Genomic DNA, 15,946 nt, shown 5'->3' on the forward strand with positions numbered 1-15,946 from the left:
GCCCCTCAGAACTATCCTACAGGCAAAACTGATAACACTGATGGCTGAGACAGCCTCTGTGAGTCAGGCCTCACTGTCCTCTGTATCAAGTCAGCCCTCCCCTGCCTGGCTTGAAAGTGATGAACCATGCCGTCTACAGAGCCAGGCCTGGTCCTCTCCACTCTCATACCCCAAGGCAGGTCTCCATCCTGCGCCACATGCCCACCATTCCCATACTACCATACGTGGCTCATCTTTTTTCCATAACCTCAAGTAGCTTCACCTTTCCTAGGCCAAGCCAAATCCAATCTATCTTTAATTTTGCTCATTTCTCTGTGTGTGTGTGTGTGTTCTTTTTAATCCATGCAGAGACATAGAAGAGGGATGGACTGAGATTTCTTTGGGAGGGTAGAGGAGGCTTCATAGGGAGTTGACAAGTGTGCTGGGTATAAAAGGAAGAATGAAAAGCAGCCAAGTGGAGGAGGAGGGAAGAGCATTCTAGGCAGAGGAAACAGCATGTGCATAAGTCTTGATAAAGTCCTGAAAGCCATGGCAGGCTCGTAGGGGTAAGACGCTAGAGAAGGCTATCGTCAGAAGGGGAAGACACTTGTTTGTTTCATTGAAATGATAGGACTTGATCCTGGAGACAAAAGGATCTGATTTTGGTCAAGGCCTCTAATCAAGCCCAGGTCTTCCATGGAGTCTGCTCTTTCCACGCATGTATCTCCTTCCTCCACGTTCCTATACCCCTTAACAACCTTACCAGATGATCAGGTGTTATTATTTACGGCTCCTACAGGTAACTCAGTCTGGGTTTCCAGTGACTAGAGAGGACCAGAGGTTAGGAGCCTTTTATTTTTTTTAACTTCTCCATCCTAATAGTGCCAAGCAAGTAAATGCTCAATAAATTCCAAGAACTGACACGTTCAGATTCCTCCAGGGGATGGATTAAGCAAACCAGGTTCCAGAGAGAAGATGAGGAAAACCTCTAAACTCTAAACCAGTCACTATTCACTTTACTATTGGCCACGAGTGACAGGATCCAAGTGTACAAAAGTCAACTTCAAAAGCAACCACACCTGACTCTCACCTTCCATGAACTTGGACTCCTCTCCCCTTCTGCCCAGCTTTGCCCCACTGTCCAAGCTAAGATTCATTCCTTCTTCCCCCTGGGAATACTGGGCCAGAAGGGAAGGTACCAGCACATCTCTGGTTCTGAACATATCCCAATGACTGGGAGGACGGCAGACAATCAATGCATTGAGCAAATGCATCTGGCCCTGAAATGAGACTGTGTCTGCTCCTGTGTGTAAATGCCAAGTTGCAGGAGGTTACCATAGCAACTCCAGGAGGGTGCTGCCATGGGCAGCTTTGCACAGAGGTGCAGAAAGTCCATTCTTTAACATCTGGGCTTTTGCTGTGCACATTGGGTCCTAGTAGGCACATCATGGCTCTAGGCCTTGCCTTTGGGATTCTGCAAAAAAGGACGTGGGATTTTGAATACCTGCTAGTCCAATCATCCTCTTTTCATGCACCACACATGTTCTTCTTCATGCCCAGTAAACACTGCATGTAGAGCCCAAAATAGGCTCTTTAGAAACACATAAATCCCTATATTGGTTCTTATACATGATGAGGATCAGATTGTACTTGTACATCAGCATAACTTCAACACAAAATTGACATCCGTCGCATAACCCAGCAATTGTACATTTTAATGAGCACTCCCAGCCAGTCCCCGGGTTTTATTGTGCTATTAGTACATTTTTAATACAAAAATAAATAATGCCATCAAGACTGTAGTTTGGGCTTACGGGGCCTACTGAGCTGTACTCCAGGAACTGTAAACCAACTTTTCAAAGGACCGGGCGATTTTTGAAATTGTTTTTCCATACAGGTTGGGGAGTGGGGTTTACTCACCCACACTTCTTAATGTTTTATGTCTCATGATAAAAGAGCACAAGGAGGATGTTAAATAGCATTCCATTTATGGTTCTGACCTATGGATAGCCATCACGAAACTCCGTCCCTACAAAGCGAACTTTAGTTGGTGGGGCATTAAAGAGATGGAACAATGACCTGGACATTTTCACTTTTTTCCTGGATCTAGAAACTTGCTTGTGGTTATCTTCGAATTCTCTCTTGGGCAAAATAAGAATGATTTATGGCAGCACTAAAGAAACGGATTTGCACGGTGGGCGTGCACAGCAGGGTGAAATGGAGCTGCACATGGAGAAGTGAGGGGAATTTTGGTGAACAAGTCACATGGACCTGTGGCACTTTGCAAGGTGCTGGAGCAGGACTACAATATCTTTGCAGCTTGGCAGTGGAAAAAGACGGGTGGATTGAGAAGGGTTGTAGAAGTTCCAGTATCTGAAGGAGTTTTGTGGCCTAAGAAAATGAAAATTGGGATATTGAGAGAGAGAGATGTAAACAAAGGAAGGAAGAGCGTCTGGCTCAGGTCATTCTTTGTACAGGAATGCCTGTCTGTCCAAGGGAGCTTGAGAACAAAGATGCCAATGTTCCCAGACTACAGTTGGATGGTTTCTTTATCCAGGGAATTGGGATGTGGCATGGAGATGTGGAGGTGTCTGTACCAGGAGGTTGGTACATGTAAGCAAGGAGATAGGACTTGCCAGGATGGACACCAGGGGTGCAGTCAAAGGCCAGAGAGTGTGGGTCACCTGGTGACAGATAAAGAGCTCTCAGTGAGCCAAGACTGGAGATCCAGCCAGTGCAGTCTGGCCTGCACATGTCTGGCTAGGGGAACACGGGATACCTATTTCTAACTCCCCCAGGAAATGCTGGCAGTGGGAATCCAGGGGGTGTAAAGCGAAGAACTGAGCCTGTGGCCTGGGAGTGGGGAAAAGGGCTTCTGGGAGCTGGGAGCAGACAAGAAGTGCTCTGTCAACGGGCAACGAAAGCTCGGGAGGTCAAGGCTGGGAAAGGTTTCACAGAGACCCCTGCAACCTGTTCCTTAGGGGCAGGGCCGCTGAGGGGAGGCTGAAGGCCCAGCATCCGGGTCGGATGTGGGGAGAAGTCAGGTGCACCGAGGCGCTAGCCTGCGAGTCGGTACGGAGAATGGTCTGGGAGTGGGGCGGATCCAGGGAGGCAGGAGTGGGGGAGGGGAGGTGGCCGGCGAGTGGGTGTGGAGAGCGAGCCGGAGTGGGGGGTGGGGGCGCCGGGCCAGTGCCTCGGGCCGCCGCGACCTCCCCCGGGACTCACCCAGCACGAAGTAGGGCAGCTCCGTGTTCTCCAGGTCGTCCACCACGACCATCTCTCCCGGGAAGTCGTTGCGCACGGAGAAGAGGAGCTTGGGCTCGGAGGCCGAGGGGCTGTGCATGATGCTCAGGTCGTTCTCGCGCAGGAAGGGCAGCGCCGACACCGTGATGCTCTTGAGCTTGCACTCCAGCTCCTTGGAAGGATCCGCGTCGCCGGCGGCCGTGGCCAGCACCGCCGCCGGCCCCCAGCAGCAGGCGAGCAGGGCGCAGAGCCCGGCTAAAGCCATCTTGAGCCCCGGCCGCCTTCCTCCCAGCGCTGCGAAGGTGGGGGAGGAAGCGAGCGGGGAGGGAGCGAGCGAGGGAGGGGGGCGGGGGAGGCTGGGGAGGGGATGTGGAGCCGGGAAAGCCCCGGTCCCCGGAACGAGGTGCCGCTTGCCTGGCGCAGGGCTTAAGAGCTGATGCCTGAAGAGCCCGCTTTCTTTGTTTCCCGGAGCTGCTTATCTGGGGAAGGGAAAAGGGGGGAGGGGGGAGAAGAGGAGAAAAGGAGAAGGAAGGACGTCGGAGGAAAGAGGAAGGGAGCTGAGGATTCTAGGGAATCAGGTCAGCCCCCAGCAGGCTGCCGCCTTTCTCCTCCTTTGCATCCCCTTGCAGGAGCACGCTCTTGGCTATTAACTACCTGCACAGCATTTTTTTTTTTTAACAGTTTTTTTGCAATGCGAAATCTTCCCTCTCGCTTCATCTTACAGATGGCTTGGAAAGGGCACACAATGCACACACCTTAAAAGGTGCTTCCTCAGAGCAGGGGGGCGGGGGAAGGGGGTGTCTCTAGATGCAAATAGGCCCCCAGTTATTTTGTAGATGTAGGTGGTCCCATTTCTTGTATTTTTTTTTTACCCACGAGTTGGATTTAAATTTTGGATAAACATGTGTTGGAATAAATGCACGTGTGTATTCTTACTCAGCACTAAGTTTGCAGAAATATTTAAAGGAAATATTTGGCATGAAAATAAACAACAAAGCCAGTGTACTGAATACAGTGAAGCAGGAGAGCAGAACTCATATCTGCAATCTCTCTCTGCCTCTTCCGTTTCATTTCTGTTACAAATGTTATCTGTAGTAACCAATATAAAGATAATTTGGGGAATGCTATATTTGATAGAAAAAGTAGAGCTAGCTCAAGGAAATGTTGGATCTTTTAGTTTTAGGAAATCCAGTGAACAGAATAGAGCTGGAAGAAAATGTGAGAAAAACAAAGTTTCTAAGCACGCTTAACAAATGGAAAAGGAATAAAAGAATATTCTTGGGCTCGTGCCAAGTCTATCCCAGCCCAGACAAGAGTAGGACATGTAGACAGCAACAACCACCACCACAACATTAACAACAAAAACCCATATAAGTTTTGTTTCCATTAGTACCAGACAGTGTTAGCTTCCAAAAATGATGACAATATGTAATAAACTGTGGTAGAAAAGTGATGCTTGTGTGTGCTGGAATCTGATGATTAACTGAACTTTCTCTCACATGATAACTGATAACTTGTTTCCAGAGTTGTCCCTCCAGCATCATTTATTCAGTGCTGACTTAAATACTAGGTGCTGTAAGACTGTGTTTTAAATAGTTCCTATTCTCTAGGAATTTAATGCACCACCCTTTTCAAAGAGGACCCCCTAGTTTAGAAACAATTACATTCTCTCTCTACCTGGTGCCTACTTATTGACATCTGTGAATGTTATGTCCTTTAAAAGGAAAAAATAAATAAAACTTTGCCATATATTTCACAAGGTTACTCTAGTCAATGAATGGGAATAGAGGAAATGAACCATAATGAATTAAGGTCATATTTGAGGGGAGAAAGACCTGTTTACCACAAAAAAAGAACAAAAATACTTTATGACAAGTTGAGTTTCTGAATTTGACGTACCTGAGAACTAACCCAGGGTTGTATTACCATGTAGCATTGCAAAGTGATGCAAGAAAGTTTTCTGAGCTAATGACCTTTCTGCAACTCCCCTTCATCTTCATTGCCCCTCTAGGAGATGCTGAGGGAGAGGAAGCCCCCACGATACCTTTTTTGCCTACTCTCTCTAGCTGAAAAAGCAGTATTTACTTAGTTATACAAGGTTACCTGTTGAAAAATTAGAGTACATGCCAAGAAAATACACTTAGTCTTAGAACGTGAGAAATGGCATAAAACTAACAGATCATCTATTACCAGTCTCTCATTTAAAAGATGAGGAAGTTGAGGACAGTGAAATAGTGAGGTGGTTTACCCAAGATGGATCTGCCAAGAAGGGTTTGGGGAGCTAAGACCACAAACGAGATTTCTTTGCCTTGGGCTCTTTCCACTGCACAGCTATGGGACGTCTAGGTGCAACCATGGGTAATTATTGGACTTAATGGCTCCCAGTAATTCATTCAGTAAACATTTGCATACCTACCATATGCTGTGCGCTAGACTAGGCCTGGGCAGAGTCTAGGAAAAAGATTCTTCCTGCTTTTGAGTAACATATAATCTACAGTTGTTTTGAAATCATTCTTCCTCATTTTCTAAAGTGTCTTGAGTTATTTTAGAAAACCCAAGTGAATCAATTGGTGTTGATTTTCTGATAAGTCAATATCTATTTTACTTTGCCTATCTACAGTCATTTTTACATGCTTACATTTATACATGCTTTCTTATTCACAGATATAAGAATATAAGATATAAGAAAAAGAGGGCCTGGATCAAATGGCCATTTAAAAATGCATATTGAGTTGGACAGAGCTAGAGGTTGGTGTCTCAAGCTTTATAGACCTCTTTCTCTTTGGAGGGTTGAGCAAGAGGATTATGCAAGTAGACGGAGAGAGCATATTGCCAGGGCACTGGATTCCCGTAAACATGCATACACTGTCACATGGCCTCGTCCTAGGGAATTAAATACCTAGAGATGGGGGAGAGGTTGAAGTTCACAGAAGCCAGACCGTCTGTTCTGTATGATGTTTAACATTTAAATGGGACTGGGGGAAATTTGTATGCATCTAAATAATTACCTTTGTGTATAGGCAACATGACGGAGTGAAACAATAGACTTGGAGCTGAGTCTCAACTCCATAATTTGCTTATTTGGAGGTGAGCCTGGACCGTTCTTGTCTTCATTGTCCCCCTCAATAATATGGGATCAGTGATCTCTGTCTATTCCCCTGACCACAGATGACATAAATGCAAGTACTTATATTCGCTAAGACACTACAAAATAGGAGGTTCTGTTATCTCTATTCCTGACTTTTCTCCTGAGGTCCAGCTTGCTTTCTTCTAGCACCAATGACCTCACTCCTTGACTCTTATAATAGCTTTTGAATGTTTTCCCTGCTATTAACCTATTCTTTAGATGGCTACCAGATTGATCTTCATGAAATCTTGCTTTCCACCTGCCATTCTAAAGTTTTTCTTTCTTTACAGGATAAAATTCAAACGCCATGGTTTGGAAGTTCAAAAACTCTTTCAAATTTCATACTATTTATATTTTTAGGTGTATTGCTTACTATGTTATCCCCCCTGGTCCCAAAACACCCATACACATCCCAATCAAATTTAAGCCCATTCTTCAATTTCACTCCTTCTTTGCCATTCTGTCTGCCTGAAACACTCCACTCAGTTTTCTCCAGGTTGTCCCATCTCTACAGCCAAATCTCAGTCTTAATTTATATAGTGAGATCTTCCATCCCTCCCTTCTCCCTTATCTCCTCTCACAGAGCCCTGACACACACACACACACACACACACACACACACACAAAACCTTAGGTGGCCAAGGGCCATTTCCAAATACAGTGTCTTACAGTCAACATTTTTATTAGCAAAATGGAAACAATAATACATACTTTTTAGAGTAGGTGTGAGAAGGAAATGAGATTATATATGTAAAGGAGCTAACATTTTAGGCATTTAATTGGCACTCAGTAGTAATAGCTTTTGCTATTACCCACTTTTCAATTATTTCAGAAAGAAAATAGGCTTAAGAATTTTTTTCATGAGTTTTTTTTTTTCCCATGTAGTAGCAAAAAGCAAATTAAGTGATTTACATTCTTTGGCATATACCCAGGATAAATCATGGCATATGTCCACCAAAAGAATGTATAGAACATTCATAGCAACTTTACTCATAATGGATAAAAATGGAAACAACCTAAATATGCCTCAATAGGAAAATGGATAAGTTGCATATAGTCATTCAATGGAACACTACACAGCAATGAAAAATAAGCAAACACATGGATGAATCTCTCAGACATAATAAGTGAATGAAACCAGACACAGAAGAGTGTATGTGCTAAGATTCTATATCTATGAAATTCAAGACCATGTAACAATCTTTGATGCTGGAAGTCAGAATAGTGGTTATCTCTGGGAGGAGGGGAGTTTTGACCAGGAATACAGGAGGAGCTTCCTGGCAATGCTGTGGGTAGTGATCATATGGATGCATTATATAAGCAAAAGTTTATCAAACTGTACACTTGCAGAATTTTGTAATGTCTATTATACCTTGTTAGATTGTTTTTTACATGGCTTAGGACTCCATAGGAGAAGAAATTAGAGGTAAGCTTTTCTTTTTTCAAATTGTTTTCCTGTCTCCTAACTTTATATCTTCTTTCCTTCTCCTTTAGAGGTCTTGGAAATTTTAACTTTCTGTGGAGATTGGCAATCATTTGTTCAACTACTCCTTTCATTTGCGCACTCCTTTCTACTATTTCACAAGAGTCTCAACATTCAGTGTCTTGTCACCTGGGACAAAATTCAGGGGGTCTCTGTCTCTGGGAAGCACAGGAACAAATAATGCAGCAGTTGGACAGCAACAGATGTAGGCTTTCGCTGGTTCACTTAGATATTTTATTCTCTGGACTGTTCTCTGACATGTTTGATAGCTTAGGCAGATACCTACAGAACAGAGAGGGAAGGTCACACCTATATAAGATAGAGGCAGGAAGACAGAGAAAGAGAAAGAAATGGGTGGGGCTAAGAGTGTGTAAATGAGAGATGTTTCTAATTTTCCCCATTCGTTTAGAACACCTGGCGCCCTGATGCTTTGTAGATAATCCTGACATATACAACTTTGTCATTCATTAAACCTCTGCATTCTAGTTCTTAACAAAAATAATCTTTAATGTCTCTCTTAGAGACATTTTTAGAAAAAAAAAAAACAATTGAAACAGTTCTCTCTCTTTCTGACTCTGTGTTATCCTCTCCATATTTTCCCTGTCACACAAGTTAGTGTGAACCCCTCACATTCCTTTGCCAGCTCCACCTCCCAGCAATTCTGTTGAATTGGATTTTTTGTTTTCCTTCAACTACTACTCTCCCATGCTCTGCAAAAATTTAGTGTAGTCTGCTAGTTAGCTGGACATAATTCAGTTTTGCATCCTCCTTAGGTCATTAAAAATATATTTTACACTCTTTGCTTCAAAGTTAACGTTTTTTTTTACTCTTTCTCCCCCTCCCACCCTGTCCCTGTCTGTCTTTCTCTCTCCTCTCAATTTGCAGGCTCAGCAACAGCACCTGCCTTACAGAAACAAGGCTGTTTCTGTTCTGATTTCTCTAGTCTTCCTTTAAAAACCAAGTAGAGAGTCACAATCCTTCTTCCTGACACACTAAAGTGAAAGGAAACACAGAAGGGAAACACCACAGGCAAAACAATTGGCTTTTTTGAAAGCAGGACATTTTTTCCCTTAATTTCTCCCCAGAAACCTGAAGTTCTTCTCTTTGCCGTCTTCACAATCTTGGTCTGGGGACAGAATGTTTCTTGATTTAGCTGTTCAGAGTCTCTAAATCTGTTCCTCTCTACTCACTGAGTTCCTGCTATCTTTTGCCTCTCTCTCTCTCTCTCTCTCTCTCTCTCTCTCTCTCTCTCTCTCTCTCTCTCTCTCTCTCTCTCTCTCTCGTATCTCTGGGTGTGTGTGTGTGAGAGAGAGAGAGAGACAGAGAAAATACACTTTGAGATAAGTATTCTCACTTGGGGGCTCATTTCTAATTAAATAATTCAGGACCGAGACCAAGAGGCTAAAATGCACAGCACAACAGAATAAAACCACGAATTAGAAGGAAAATGGCTCAAATGGGTCCCTATCTCTGCAAGTTCTAGTTAAGCAAACAAACAAAATGGTCTGGGACAAATGATTATTGTAACTCAAGAAGATTAGAAGAAAATGTAATTAGCTCCCAAGCTTCTTCCTGTTCCTCAGCCTTCTTCCACTCTTCAACTCCCCAGCCGTGAATTTACCCAAGGCTCCCTTTCCCACACCAAAAAAGTCCCTGCTGCAAAGCTGGGAGGGTTAACAGAGCTGGTACCCCAGCCTGCCAGCTAACCAAAGGAGACAGCCGGTGAGGCCCCGAGCCCGCCCCCTGCCAAGCCGCCCAGCCAATGGGCGCCCGCGGGGAGTGTGGCGCTGCGTCCCATTGGCTGCCCACCTACGTGCATAAGAAAGCAAGCGAGAGGCAGGCAGGGCAGCATTGTTATCTTAAGACACTCAGCTGGAGCCTGAGTCTGCAGGTGAAACTGCTTAGGTACCAGCACGGAGTCGGAGCGGGGACGCGCCGGGCTGCAGCCTGGGATGGAATCCGCCCGCCTCGGACGCTGCTCTGCTCGCGGCTCCTCGGGCAGCGCCTCCGCTGAGCTCGGAGGATCCCGTTAGCACTTGCCCAGGGATGTGCACCTGCCGTGCGCGGCGAGCGCCCGGGCAGGTCTGCAGGCAGCCGCGGGAGCGGTGAAGCCAGAGGAGCTGTCTCTGCCCATGTGCAAAGCAGCGATTCCGGGAGAGAGACAGAGGGCAGGTGAGTCTCTTTAGAGTTGGAAGGAAGGCAAGATCTTGGGTTTCTCATCGTTGGAGGGACAGGAGACTCCCCGGGTCGGGTTTGGCACTTTCCTTCCCTCTCCACCCGCGTGCGCCCCGGCCCGGCGTCGAAACCCCACTTCAAACATGCTGTGGGTGCCGGGAATCCTTGCTGCTCAGCTGGAAGGCAGCAGGCAAGTGGTCTGACGGCGGCGGCGGCGGCGGCAGCAGCAGCAGCAGCAAAGCGGGGAGCAAGAGAATTTGAAAAGAGACATCCGCTCCCTCTCACACGCCGAGGGGGAGCCATTCGCGTTCCCCCAAATGAGAAGGAGCCACAAGAAATCATGAAGTAAAAACTTTGGAAAGCAGCCACTGGAGATGTTGCACAAAAACCTGGAATCTTTTAGGAGTCTCCTCCCAATCGGTGAAGGTTTGGGGAGCAGCTGATACAGCAAGGAGAGCTCTCGCAAGGATTCAAGGTAACAGTGCAGGATTTTGATGATTTTCTTCCATCCCCTTTTCGTTGTCTTTTTGGTGTGTACCTTGGCAAGGGGATCATTTTGCCCTCCAACAGCCCTCTTGCCCTGGCTCCTGGCAGTTGCAGGCAGAGGGAATGATCCCCTCTCTTAGTTTCTGTCTTGTGGAGCTGAGCAGTGGACTTTGGGGTTTGGCAGGAGATCGTCCTGTTATTGCCGCCTGGTGTTGCATGGCCGTCACACGACTTGGGCACTGCCTCTGACCTACATTGCTTTTGCCTGGTTTAAGTCCTCAAAGTTAGTGCAACTCCCATTAGCTTCAGAAAATCCAATTGGGCTGCATAATTGCAGATGACGAGGACTTTTGCCTGCCCAGCAGATGCTGAACTGAACTGTACCCGGTTCGCTACGGTTGGGATGGACCCCAAAGAGCTGAGGTCATGATACATGTTACACAAGTTCGCAGATATTCACATGTTCGTAGAGCTATATTCACATGTTCATGGGGCTCTGGGGCATGCCTGTAGAGGCCTGTCTCTTTCTCCCATGTACATGCAGCCAAAAAAAAAAAAATTGATGAGTGAACCCTGTAGGTTGCAAATTGTCTCCCCAGGGTGGTGGCGGAAACCCCATTGATTGAGTTGAGCCTGGCAGCGTGCTGGAGACACTGGGGAGAACATTGCTGTCCTGGAAGGAGGGGTGTGCTGGGATTATCTGGCAATCTCGATTTCTCTCCCTGGTTTTGTGATCATTTGAGTACACGGTCTAGTCCTGGTTATGGTACGTGAGTATTTGTATGTGTGTGTCTGTGCTCACAGCTGTGTGCAGGGAGCTGGCTGCCGACAGGAGAAGCATGCATGTGCAGCTCTCTTCCAAGGCCCCAGATGCCTGGAGTGTTCCTTCCTCATAGGAACATGAACTTGGGAGCTGCTGTTCTAGCCCAGAGGAGTTTTCTCCTTACCAAGCAGTCCCTCTGCATGGTACATATTTATCCAGGGTATACAGACCTGAGCCAAATATTAACTAATAATCCAACTAATGCCCTGTAACATGATTGAACAGACCCCTCCGTAAAGAACTGTGTGTGTGTGCTCTTCCCGGCTCTGGGAGCCGGGCGCCCTGAGCAAGGACAAATGTTTTGTTAAGAAGGATAGCAGTTATAACAGTCCAGGCTTCTAGCTGGGTGATCTGAGTCTTATCCAGCAGGGACAGTGATCTGTCATCAGAGACCAGTCAGGAGGATAGAAGGTATTTTGTAAGTCAAGTATTTCAGCCTCTGTCCTTCTCCAGACATGTGCGTGTTGAAGGGACGCACTTTCTGACCATGCTCTCTAGAATACATGCAACGCCAGTATTAACCAAGCAGCTCGAGTGTTTTACAAAATCCCCTGGGGGGCAGTCTGATGACATCAGGCAACAGCAAATTGATGCTGGAGTTTGTGTGTTTTCCCTCCTGACTTCACCCAGTTATGTGCATGTTATTTGTTTAAGGCAGGGCCCTCCGGAGTTCCCTCCCAACCAGAATAAGTTGCTTTGCAGCATTAGGGGCATGACCAAGCAATGCTGCCACCAACGATCCTAAAATCTTATCAATATCATAGCTGCTGCCTACTCTGGGGAAGGATGCATGCCTTGCTTCTTTGAGGCGGGATACGGTTTGAGTGGGTACAGAGCCTGGACACTGTGAGATGTGTGAGGAAAAGGAAGCAAATGTTAGATCATGGTCTCCCATCCTGGCTCCAAAGGGTTTGACAGCTGTTCTGCAGCCATGGAGAAGACAGAAGCATCCCTGACTCTTGCTTCTCCCTCCTCACCCCCAAATCGGGCTGGTTTTGTCTCCTACAATGGAGTGATGTGTGCTGCAGTGTGGCCACAGGAGAGGAGGGAAGGAGGGAAGGGCTGGGGAGGGAGGCGGGGTGCCACTCTGCCAGCATTGGGCCGGGCTCATGGATGGGGACCATCTTCTCCATTTTGGCCCTTGAGATCATCCTCTGAGTTTTCCTTCCTGGTTGCAAACAGAAACTCCTAACAGGTTGTTTACTGAGCAAGGCCAGAGGGCAAAGAACATCCCTGCGTCATCAGCTCCTTCTGATACCCTTTCCCAAGACACAGGCTAGCCACTGGGGAGCATTACACACACACAAAAAACCCATCCCCTCTGAGACGGTGCTCCAAAATCCCTCCCCAGCTCACAAACAAGAGTTAATCTGGAGGGACTCAAGATATCTGCGTGGGCACTTTCTGCTGACTATGGGATGCTTAGTGTGGAGGTTTCCTGGTTAGTGTTTTGCTTCCCCCACTGTGCGGGTTATTTTTGGCGATTCAACTCTTTCTCTTAAATAACAAGACCTTGGATACATTTTATAATGGCATACTTTTCCAAAGGGCTGGGACCATTTTAGGGAGCTTATCTAATTACGCCTTATTGTCTCATTTATCTCTGATTACCCTAAGAAGTCGAGCTAGAATGATGGTAGCCTCCTTCTTGGAAAAGGGAGGGCAGAGGACCTTGGAAAGAGGAACTGTTTTACTCTGGGTCTCACAGCATTTAAGGGAACCTATGGAGTGGGGTCCGGGTCTTATTGCTCCTAAACCAACCCCAGACTCTACCGACTTCTAAGGAATGGTTAATCCTAGTAACTCTGATTTGATTCAGCTGCTCTGTACTTTGGAATGGGAGATTGCAGTGATTTGGGCTTCGCCTCTGGTGCTGACGTGAGGGCTGCGAGGGATAAAAGTCTTATAAAGACTCTGTCTTTGCCTTCAATTATCTTACATTCTAGTTAGGAAAATAGGCTTACCTCTGGAAAAAGGGTAAATGACAATGTGCATTCTCAACAGCCATTCAGTAGAAGAGATTCACGGGGCTGACCTAATTAACCTGCAATTGATTGGTTATTGGAATAATGAGAGCTCTTGATATTCCAAGGAGGGAGAATTTGAGTTCTGCCACGGGGGGACAGGGTGGGATTTGGTTGGAGAGGAAGAAATGGAGAAAAAGATTCCAGTTGACAGAGATGCTAACTGCAGCACAGCTGAGAAGGCTGGAAACTTCGAGGCTTTCTTGTTTCCCTGGGGTGTGCCCTCAGCCTCTTTTCAACTTGGATCCTGGAAACAGCATACACCTGGGTTAATTATTTGAAGCGTCTATTGGCCTAGAGGAAGCTGTCCTCGGACCAGGCAGAGGGCTCTGAAATGCTGGATATCTCATTAGGCCTTGCAAATCACCTGGCCTTGCACCCACCCTCCAGTCTAATCCATAGTTTATGGGGAAAAATAGTGCTCAGGGTCAGGGAGCTTCTCAACAGCATGTCACAAATTTTAGAGAAAGATATTGGGGGAAAGCAGGCACATTTCAAGAGAACATGAACAAATCTTCCCGTATTTTTTTTAGAATCAGAAACTCCTAGGAGAGAACCTTGATTTCCCTTCATTTCCTATTTCCCCACCCAAATGTCCCCATTGGGGTTTACTTGGAGCCGGCAAAATGCCAGAGCCCTCAGGCATTAAGCACTGAGGAGATTTTCAATCTTTAGATTCTTGAGCATGCCCATGTACATAACCTCTTATCTCCCCTCCTTTTCCCTTTTAATAAAACATAGGCTGTAGCAGTCACCGAGGAACAGACCACAGAAGCAGGCGGGGTGGGTGCGGTATCGCCCGCAGCGGTGCCACGAGGCCCTGTGACTGCTCAGCTGAGCAGCAGAGGGGAGAGGCGGTCTGGCCGCCCGGGCAGCGCCCAGGAAGGACTAAGGATCCCAGACCACCAGGAGATGGCCCTGACCGCTCAGCCACACACATGTGCTCCAGCAGGGAGCCTTGTTTCCTAGAGAGAAGGTCAAGCTAAAGCATAGGTCCTGTGAGAGAACTGGTCCAACCGTGTTCATTGGTCTTCACTGGGTTTGAGATATCTGTTCACTCTCCATGTGACTGGTTGCTTGGGTGACCCCATTCCAACATGGACAAAATTCCCATGAGACACAGAGAGTGGAATGACTTGCCTAAAGTCATGCCATCATTGACTCTCTGGTCAAGAGGAAGATCCCCAAGAACCTGGTCTGCTTGGTTGCTTAGCCCCAGGAGTTCACTTTGGGGACAAGTCCTGAGGGAGCTGTACTTTCTCTTCAAAATTCTCCCCTAGGCCTTGTTGTCACTTTTGCTTTCCGTGTTAAATGACCCTGAAGCTGGTCTTTGGGATGGAAGCCTTTTTTCTTTATTATTCACAAGTACCCACTGCCATGTGTAGGGGACTAAGGTAGCTGTCCAGGGCCATGGGTGTGGGGTCGTGATTGTCGGCTAGAGCCTCTTCTGTCTGGGAGTGAAGAGAAAGGCTGCTCAGTTATGGTTCAGACGGGGCGCTGGGCTGGATGGGTCTCATCTGCCCATTTAGGGTGCAGGCTGTTCTCTCTTGAAACTGTTGCTTGGCGATGCAGATGGAAGTGAAGTTGAGTAACATCATTACAGCATGGAATCCTCAACTGCTAGTTCCATCTTTCCTATCACTGAAGCTCGCATGAAAAGCACGTTATGTCTGGAATCCTGGACTAAGCAAAGCGTGGGCAGTCTACCACCTCACAGGACTGAGCTCTGCCCCACCCTGCGCTACTCACACGGTGGCCGCTGGCCACTTGGGGCTCGTGAGCGCACGGAATGTGTGTTGTAAGTGTAAAAATACACAGTGAACTTTGAAGACTTAGCTTAAAGGACAAGAATGTAAAATATCACTGTTTCTTTTCATATTGATCACACAGTAAAATGACAGTATTCTGGGTCCCTTGGGTTCAATAAAATATATTAAGATTAGTTTCACCCATTTCATTTTACTTTTTAATGTGGCTGCTAGAAAAGTTAAAATTCTACACCTGGCTCTCATTCTGTTTCTTTTGGGCAGTGCTGGTCTAGCCCTGCAGAGGAGTGACAGGTGATTTGGAGAAAGGGCAGAGGCAAGAAACAAGAGGAGCCAGAAGCATAAAGAGAGAACATGGCGGGAGGGATGGTGAACAGATCTGAAAGTGTCTAGGCATGTACTTCTGAGATCAAAAGTCAGGGAGGGTACAGATAGCTCACACTGCCTTCTACTCGATGGCTGGTGACCTTACCGGCTCAGACTCAGCCCTCTCAAAGCTGTTGTGGAGCATGGCAGCTCCTGGGTCTCATGCAAACAATCAGCAGGTAGGAGGCCTGGAAATTCTACCCTAGTATTTCTGAGTTTCTGCCTGGCAGTAGAAATAACTGAATAAATTACCTGTAGGGTCTGGACACAGCAATTGGGATCAGCAGGGTCTGTTTGATTTCCAGATCCCCTTCTCCCTTCTTATCTCTACCATGTTATCATCTTTCCTTGGGAGAGTTTTCCTTGGCACCAGACATGTTGATGGTGTGGTGGTGAGAAAGAAAAGTCACTGTTGGGTGTTAGAGATTCTTTTGTGGACCTGTCAGTAAGAAGTATGGGGAGAAGGCATCATGA

At 46.7% G+C, this 15,946-nt stretch overlaps 2 protein-coding genes across 3 annotated transcripts in view; one reads left to right on the forward strand and one right to left on the reverse strand.

Annotated features, from left to right (window-relative positions):
* Positions 1-3,525, reverse strand: part of ASTN1 (astrotactin 1) — a 293,056-nt gene extending 289,531 nt beyond the window's left edge. For both annotated transcript variants that reach the window (XM_031435723.2, XM_031435722.2), the window contains exon 1: positions 3,205-3,525. In XM_031435723.2, the coding sequence (XP_031291583.2) occupies positions 3,205-3,487 (283 nt within the window). In that variant the 5' untranslated portion in view covers positions 3,488-3,525. The remainder of the gene's footprint in view (positions 1-3,204) is intronic.
* A 6,174-nt stretch (positions 3,526-9,699) lies between these two features.
* BRINP2 (BMP/retinoic acid inducible neural specific 2) overlaps positions 9,700-15,946 on the forward strand; it is a 108,052-nt gene continuing 101,805 nt past the window's right edge. Inside the window, exon 1 of the mRNA XM_031435720.2 lies at positions 9,700-10,482. The gene's annotated coding sequence lies outside the window, so the exon portion shown is untranslated. The remainder of the gene's footprint in view (positions 10,483-15,946) is intronic.

The sequence above is a fragment of the Camelus dromedarius genome, chromosome 23 (genome assembly GCF_036321535.1).
Source record: "Camelus dromedarius isolate mCamDro1 chromosome 23, mCamDro1.pat, whole genome shotgun sequence".
Lineage (NCBI taxonomy): Eukaryota > Metazoa > Chordata > Mammalia > Artiodactyla > Camelidae > Camelus > Camelus dromedarius.